At 53.2% G+C, this 8,615-nt stretch overlaps 1 protein-coding gene across 1 annotated transcript; it reads right to left on the bottom strand.

Moving 5' to 3' along the window:
* Positions 1-2,920: 2,920 nt before the first annotated feature.
* Positions 2,921-8,615, bottom strand: DMAC2 (distal membrane arm assembly component 2). Its single transcript, XM_081216203.1, has 6 exons — positions 8,535-8,615; positions 7,180-7,376; positions 5,690-5,770; positions 4,814-4,947; positions 4,543-4,705; positions 2,921-4,155 (listed from the first exon to the last, which is right to left on the bottom strand). Exons 1-6 carry the CDS (start codon positions 8,550-8,552, stop codon positions 3,975-3,977), a joined length of 774 nt encoding a protein of 257 aa, XP_081072329.1. The 5' UTR covers positions 8,553-8,615; the 3' UTR covers positions 2,921-3,974.

Here is an 8,615-nt window from a genome sequence, read left to right on the forward strand (position 1 = left end):
AGCCAGACCCAGAGAGGAGCCGGGGAGGAGCGGATGGAAGGGGTGGGGGGAGGGGGAGCCAAGCCAGAGGGCAGTGAAGGGGGGGCACCAGGAGCCCTGGAGCCGAGCTGACCCCCGTGCCTCCTCCGTCCGTCCCTGGTCCCACACTCTGGCCCTGGGCCTGCCACGCCCTGAGGCCCTGGCTCTGCCCACAGGGGCATGGTGATTCCAGGGACACTCCCATCCATCCGGCCCCCCGGGACCAGAGAGGGTGTCGGCCAGTGTTTCCGTCACAGCCCTCCGGAGGCGTCTGCTGTTTGGGCTGCATCGGCTGTCTGGGGTGGCAGGCAGGTGGGGCCGCCTCATCCCAGACCTCCTGGAGCCTGGGCTGGGACGCAGGGCCCCCCAGTGAGCCTGGCCTGACCCCCTTCACCCCCACCCGGGTTGGGAACTGTCCAGATCACCTCAGGAACCCTGTCTTTTGGACAGGGCAGCAGCAGTTGATTATCTGTCCAGCTGATTCCCTCTCCTCAGGATTGAATGATGGAGCCCATGGGACCAGATGGAGGAAGAGGGTATGGAGAAGGTGGGGAATACTGATGGAATAAAAGCCAGAGTGGGCTGGGGCAGGGCCCTGAGCAACCTTGGAAGGGGTCTCCAGCCCTCTTCCCCCCAGGCCGGGGTGGGGCGGTCCAGGCCCCCCGACTCTTGGCTCATCTAGCTTCTCCCAGGGCGCGGAGGTTTCTCCACCGGGGGCCGAGCTGCTGTGTGCATCAGTCTGCAAATGCTCCAGTCAGGAGAGAGAAACCGCTCAGCAGCCGGAACAGGTAAAGTCAAATGTTGAGAATGACTGAAGACGTGCCCTCTTGTGGAACGTGGTTGGGTGGGTGTGGGGGTTGAAAGCGGTGGACCCCATCTTCCTGTCTCCCCCAGCCTTTGAATCTCCCTCTCCAGATTATGCCAGGGCAGTTCTGGCTTCTCGCCTTAGTAATCGTAGGTCACTGTTGAGTCCAAGTGCCAGTCAGCCAACTAAGAAAGCTGTCAGGAGCACCCCAGCTGCACTAGCTAACTTGTTATACCCAGCATCTCTAGTAAGTGCCCTCCTAGCGGTGAACTTGGCCCCATGCAGTGTAAGATCCACTCTCACTGGCCTAACACCCTGAGAACCCACTCCTGTGCAGGTTCCCCAGGGTTGACTCTACATCTGTTTGCAAGTCTTGCCCTTCAGTGTAAGAGCTGTTCCCTTCTGGGTCATAGTGAGCACCCGTCCTCTGGAGCGTGCTGAGACTTGACCCTTGGCATTTGTGGGTCTCGTGGCAGCAGGGAATGCTTGTGGTAAGTCTTGAGAAAAGCAGGTCCCCCTTTCAAGGCATCTGCCCCAGGGGAGGTCCTCACAGGGTTTTCAAGAGCAGGATCGCTGGTGGTCTCCTCACACTGGTCAGGGAGGCTCCCAGTGACTTGGGAGTTCGAGATCATCTGTTTCCTTTGGGTCCAACCAGATGACCCGATTCCAGATTTCTGGATCCTACTGTTGACCAGTCAGTGCCCTCACTTTCGTATGAGAAACTTGTTAAGACTGGGAATTCAACTGTCATAACTCAGCAACTCGAAAACCCAAATGTGGTGTTGTATTTTCAGCAGTATCTACAAGTAAGAACTTTGGGGGGCGGTGGGGGACTGTCATGGGAGATTCCCAGTTCTGAAGGGGTGACTTGAGCTGGGCACTCCAGGCAGTCTACCTATAGCCCTGTCGTTAGAACTTTCATTACTGCTGCAGCATCAAGTGCAGCAGCCATAGGGCCTCCCAGGGCACAAGGCTTCAGTTGGCACCTCATCACGACCCCAGGCAACAGCGTTTTCGTGATGCGGTTGCATGCTTTGGATTTTTGTTTAATTTTTATTTTATGTTGGAGTATAGTTAATTAACAATGTTGTGTTCGTTTCAGGTGTACAGCAAAGTGATTCATATACATGTATCCTTTTTCAAATTCTTTTCCCATTTAGGTTATTACAGAATATGGGGCAGAGTTCCCCGTGTTATTTATACACTAGGTCCTTGTTGGTTATCTATTTTTTATTTTTTAAATGTTTTTGGCCGCACTACGCGGCTTGTGGGGTCTTAGTTCCCCAACCAGGGATTGAACCTGCACCCTCAGCAGTGGAAGCACAGGAGTCCTAACCACTGCACCACCAGGGAATTCCCTATCTATTGATATTTTTTTTTTTTTTTTTTTTTTTTTTGTGGTAGGCGGGCCTCTCACTGTTGTGGCCTCTCCCCTTGCAGAGCACAGGCTCCGGACGCGCAGGCTCAGCAGCCATGGCTCACGGGCCTAGCCACTCTGCGGCATGTGGGATCTTCCCAGACCGGGGCACGAACCCGTGTCCCCTGCATCGGCAGGCGGACTCTCAACCACTGCGCCACCAGGGAAGCCCCACCTATTGATATTTTAAATATAGCAGTGTGTACATGTCAATCCCAAACTCCCAATCCATCCCTCCCCTCCACCCTTCCCCCCTGGTAACCTTAAGTTTGGTTCTCTAAGTCTGTGAGTCTGTTTCTGTTTTGTAAGTTCATTTGTATCATTTTTTTTTTTTTAGATTCTGTATATAAGTGATATCATATGATGTTTTTCTCTGACTTAATTCACTTAATATGATAATCTCCAGGTCCATCCATGTTGCTGCAAATGGCTTATTTCATTCTTTTTAATGGCTAATATTCCATTGTATATATGTACATCTTCTTTACCCATTCATCTGTCGATGGATGTTTAGCCCATGGATTTCTAATGTCTCCTTTCCCACTGCCGAGGAGCTTAGCAATGCACTCAAGCCAAAGGCAGGATCAAACCAACCCCCAAATCCCATCTTTGTGGGAACACTCCAGATGCCAGTGCTCTATCAGTTTGGATCCAGTCTGGAGAGAAGAAAAGCCATACGGTAATTTGAACAGGGAAAGTTTAATATAGAGAATTAATAACTTTAACAGCAAAGTGAAATAAGGAGGGAGATTCATTGGTAAGGTGCCTTGGAATTGACTGGAAATCCACCTTCAGGGGTGTGGTGGAGAGGCATTCACAGGGAGGCGCGTCCCTGGAGGCCCTCTATAGAACTGCCAGGTCAGGGGTGGGGGGGTGCTGGGGAAGCTGCTGACTACCTGACGCTTCAGGAAGCAGGTGCGCGGGGCAGCCATGCGCTGCAGAGCTGCTGAGCTGGCACTCCTGAGCGCCGCCAGGAAGCAAAAAGCCTTGCCTCTCTCAAGGAACGTCTCTCGAGCGCCCTCTACTAGCAAACCTTATCAGGCCACTTAGCAAAGGAAAAATATTTCAAAGGCCCAGATCAATTTTCACAGAGCAAACAAGAAAGCTGAATTTGGAGCTGAGTCAGTAACTCAATAAGCAGGAACACTGTGGGATTTGGGGTGCTCCCAGCATTTAGTGGGTGTGGCCCAGGGATGCTGCAGCCTGCAGTGAGCTTGAGTCGTCCCACACAGGGAAGAACCATCCCTACAAAATGCCCATAGCACCTCCTGTATCAGTCAGGTCCTGGCAGGAAACAGTAGCACACTCGAGGTAATCCGACAAGAGTCTTCTGACAAAAGTCAAGAAGTTTCTTGACGTAGAGATGGGCATGCTGTGGGAGCACCGCAAGGGAGAGTGCAGCTCCCTGAGGCTACCTGCAGCCAGAAGCCCTTACCTCCCCCAGGCCTGAAGAGGCAGAAGGGGGTTCCTGGAACTGGGAAGGAGAGAAGTGTGTGGAAAGGGCTGCCTGACAGCCTGACAGGAGCTGCGAGCTTCACCCCAGGGTGCAGCCAGCCAGAGCACCCCCGCGGTAGGGGACAAGCCACCTCACTCCCCTTGCCTCTGACCTGCCAGTGCCTCTGATCCTAGCCCGACCCCCTGAGTGAACCCAACTGGAAGCTAGAAGAAGGGTGAGCTGTTAACCTCTCAGCACAGCCCGGCTGAGACCCAGCTCCACACGGACAGGGCCAAAGGCTAGGCAGGGATGGGGCTGCTGGCTGTGTCCCGGGACTGCTCCTCTGGCCCCAACTTGAGGCCCTGGGCCCAGTCAGCTCCCAGGACCTCACAGTTGGGCAGCATCTCCTCCACCAAGATCTGAGTGAGGCCTGGGTTGGACACGGCAGGAAGGTCAGAGATGTCCAGTCTGCGGAGGTTTCTGAGGAGGCAAGGTTGGGGCAGGGGTATGAGGACACGCGTGAGGATGGCGTCTGTGGCAGGGGGTGTGTGGGGGCGCACCCACCCCCACCTTAACCCCTAGCTTTCTAATAAAAATCTCTGTTCAACTACGTGAGACCCACTGTGTTCATTACAAACGGACACCTCTGGCTCCTACTGTTCTGCAACACTGTGAATTTCTTGGGGTCTCATTAAAACAAAAAGGCAGGCAGGCTAGGAGTCCTCCCATCCTCCTAGAGGCTCCCCGCGCCACTCATCTGTGCTGACCCACCGCAAACGCCCTAGGTCCACCGTGGAGGCAGGGATGTGGGAAGTGCCCAAGAGCGCCCCTCCCTGGCTGGGGGCCCAGCCTGAGCTGAGGTCTCACTGGAGGTGGTGGAGGCAGGCGAGGCCCCGTTCAGAGATGCGGGGGCAGCCGGCCAGCGAGAGCTCTCGTAGCGAGTTGGCTAGCTGGTGGAGGCGGCTGAGACACCAGTCATCCACGTGGGGACAGCGCTGCAGCGACAGGGACTGGAGCTCCTTCAGGGCCACTGCAGGGGGAGAGGGCAGATGGCACTGAGGGCCCTTCTGGAGCCCACCACGAAAGGGAAAGCGCAGAGCCTTGCCCATCTCCCCACTCCCCGCCACACCCTACTCACAGAGGTTGTCCAGGCCTTGGTAGTTGATGGCACAGCCGCTGGCGTCAACAGCCTCTATAGGCACCTCCCGGAGCTTCCAGAGCTCACCAGAGAGGCCACGCCCATTTGGCTGCATCCACTCCTTGTCCCGAAACCTGGAAGGGGAGAGAGGGAGTGTCAGCAGGGTCCCCCAGGCCACCAACCTCTTGAGAACACTCCCAGCCCCGTAATAAGAGAACATGGCACACTCACTACACACCAGGCCCTGCACTAAGGGCTTTATGTGTCTGGTCTCACTGGATCCCCTGACAACCCCATCAAAGATGGAATGTCTGCTGGAAGTTGAGGGTCGAAGAGATTACTGATAACAGAGAAAAGAGCTATAAGACAAGAATCCTTGTAGATGGGCAAAAGTTGAGGTGTTTTCAGACAGGTACATCATTTCTTAGGAAGGTGCTGGAGGAAGTGCTCAAACCAAGTGAAAATTTTACTTGGAACCAAGATGAGGGACAGATGAAGCCTACATGAATTGTTTTCAAAAAGAAAGTAAAGGGGAAAAACAAAGGGAGGAGGAGGAAGGCAAGAAAAAGGAGGAAGGAAAAGATGCACTAACGCCGACTGAGCACACGTGCTAAGCCAGCCTGTGACCTGTGACAAGTGTCCAGATTGCAAAATATCTTTGAACCTTTACAGCGCACCTTGTAAGTTAGACACAACTACCATCCCATTTTACAGATGACAAAACTGAAGCTCAGGAACAAGTCCCCAGCCACACAGCCAGGAGGGGGCCGAGACCAGGGCACACACGAAGACTGTCAGACTGACTGAAGAGCCCGAGGCTTAGACAGCCGCTCTCCCGCCTCCCCCAACCCCATTCTGACACCTTTGCCATCATACTTGACTGCGCCTCCCTGCTTCAGGATGAAATAGGCACCTGCGACGTAGGGGCCATATCGCTCCTTGATGTAGGTGAAGGACCTGCCGGGAGAACAGTAGCCGAGGGTGAGCCTTGGGAACACCACACCCCTCGCCAGACCCCAGTGCTGCTGAGAGGGTCAGAGTCCACAGCACAGGACTGAGACTGGCAGGCAGGCAGGCAGACAAAGACTGCAAATATTTACTGAGGGTCTATGAAGTGCTGGGCACCGGGGGACAGTGGTAATCAAAAGGCAGATAATTGTCCCTGCCCTTGTGAAGTTATTTCACTGGGGAAACAGGTAACCGGGAAGTAAAAACAAATTGCAGAGTATCAATTCCGTGATGCACCAAGGGACAGACCAGGAGTGGCTTGGGTCAGGGGTAGGGATAGAGGAGGCTAATTTAATTTGGGTGTTAAGAAATGCTTCTCGGAAGAGGTGACACTTGAGCAGAGATTTGAGTGTGGGAAGGAATGTAGAGGTCAAGGTAAGAATCTGCCAGGCTAAGGGAACAGCTAGTGCAAAGGCTCAGGGGCTTGAATTACGATGGTTGAACAAATAGCAATAAGGACACCATGCTGGCGGGGGTGAGCGGTATCCCTGGTAGGGGTCTCAGAGCTCAGGAGGGGCCAGGTTTTCGGCCTTAGAGTTTGGCTTTTATTCTAGTTGTGGTTGGAAACCATTTGAGGTTTTTTTTTTTTAAGATTTTTTTTTTTGATGTGGACCATTTTTAAAGTCTTTATTGTATGTGTTATAATAATGCTTCTGTTTTATGTTTTGGTCTTTTGGCCACGAGGCATGAGGGATCTTAGCTCCACGACCAGGGATTGAACCTGCACCCCCTGTATTGGAAGGCAAAGTCTTAACCACTGGACTGCCAGGGAAGGCTCCATTTGAGGGTTTTGAACAAAGTAGTAGTGTTATCTGTTTCCCTTTCTTAGGAGTCCTCTGGCTGCTGTGTAGACTATAATAGGGGGCAAAAGGTGACCAGTTAGGAGATGACTGCGGTAATCCAACCATAAAATGAAAGGGCTCAGACCAGGCTATAAACAGCAAGGAGGTGACCGACCACCGGTCAAATTTGGGATATTCTGGTATTTTATTGATGGACTGGATGTGGAGGGAAGGGATGCAAAGAGAGGAATTCCTTAGAATGTGGTCTGAACAACCAGGTAAGCAATGGTGCCGTTGACTGGGATGGAGAAGGCTTGGGGGTGAGAAGACTTTTTAAGGGGGAAACCAAGGGTTAGTCATGTTAGGTCTGAAGTGCCAGCTAGACCTCCAAGAAGAGATGGGCATTGGGTTGCGTCTGTGAGCCGGAGAGCTTGGGAAGTGTGTGGGCTGGAGATGAAGATGCAAGTGGGCAAGGCTGGCACTGGAAGCCCCAGGGCTGCCTGGAGTGGCAAGGGCAGGGTGGGCACTGACTGGAGAAGCCTGAGCAGCAGGGTCGTGCAGGCCAGGGGTTCTCACCGATTTTTCTGGAGCACCTTCAACATCTGCTTCTGGAGCAGGTACTCCCTCATAGCCTCCACATCATAGAAGCGGTCAGCCAGGAACTGGAGCAGCGTCCTCCCCTTCCTCTGACTTCCCTCCGGGTCCATTGACCTGCTCAGGCCACGGATGCCGCTGGTACCCCCGTTCCATACTGGAGCCACCAGGCGAAGGGACTGGGGAGGAGGAGAGGGGAGGAGAGGCTGAGCCTGGAGCCTCCTGTGAGACACACAGCCAGATCCCCCTGCTTTTGCTCCCAAGTCTCCCCTCCTCAGTGCTTCCCTGCTCACTTAATTCTCCTCTAAGAACTTACAATTCTTTCGGATCCATAAAATTTCCCCATGTTTCCCCTAAGTTCTTCCCCTTAATCAACCTTAAATTCTCTTTGATTTGGCCAAACGGTCTTGGTTTTCCTAAATTCTCCCCCTAATTTCCCCCTAAGCCCTCACTTTCTCTCAAAACCTCTGTTATCTGAACTCTTAATGTCCCACAAATCCTCCCCTTAATTTTATCCAAATCCCACCAGACTTCCTGAATAACGCATTCCTTTCCCCCAAATATAATCTTAATTTCTCTCCAAACCACCCTTAGCTTATCTCTTAAAGCTCCCAAACTCTTCCTTCAATTTCCCCTCCAAAGTTTTCTCTTAGTCTGCCTCAATTTCTTTTTGCTTTAACCAAATTCTCCCGATAATTTTGCCCAAATCCTTATTTTCCCTTAAAATTCCTCTTAAGTTCCCAACCTCTTACTTTAAGTTTTCCTAGGTCCATTCCTTGATTTTGCCCAATTCCTTCTAAATTCTCTCCACAATATGGGAAATCCTCCCCTTAATTTCCCCTAGGTCCTTCCCTTAGAATTCCCAAATTCACCTCTTGGATCCTGCCCCCACCCCCCATCATCCCTTTGATTTTCCATCAAAATTTCTAACTCTCCCATGAGTTTCTCTCACCTTTGGTTCCTTACCCTTGCACCTCAAATCCCAGTTTCTCTGCCAATCCCTCCCAAACCCTCATCCCTTGCAGGTCCCACTCTGGCCAGCCCCTCGGCTCCAGGAGCTCGCAGTCGGATCCCTCCCTCTGATTGGCTGGGCGCGCTTTCTCGGACCGCACGCGCTGCTTCCCCATTGGTTACCACTGGTTTCTCTCCTCCACGGCCTGTGAGCCTCACCGATCCTTCTCGGCCCCCGACGGCCACACGTCTCCGCGCCCAGCTCAAGGCCTAGCGGGAGAGGCCCCCTGCTTCCCCTCGCTACTTGGTCCCTGGGCGCCGGCAGAGGCCCTGAAAGCAGAGCGGACACTAATTAGGGGTGGGCTCCAGAAGCTTCGTTCACTTACCGCCCTGGGGGCCGCCATCTCGCTAGGATTATGTAACCGGAAGGGGCTGGTCTTTTCTTATCTAACCCACCCGGTTCAGGG

This window comes from Mesoplodon bidens, assembly GCF_964165515.1.
Source record: "Mesoplodon bidens genome assembly, chromosome: 18".
NCBI classification, from domain to species: Eukaryota; Metazoa; Chordata; class Mammalia; order Artiodactyla; family Ziphiidae; genus Mesoplodon; species Mesoplodon bidens.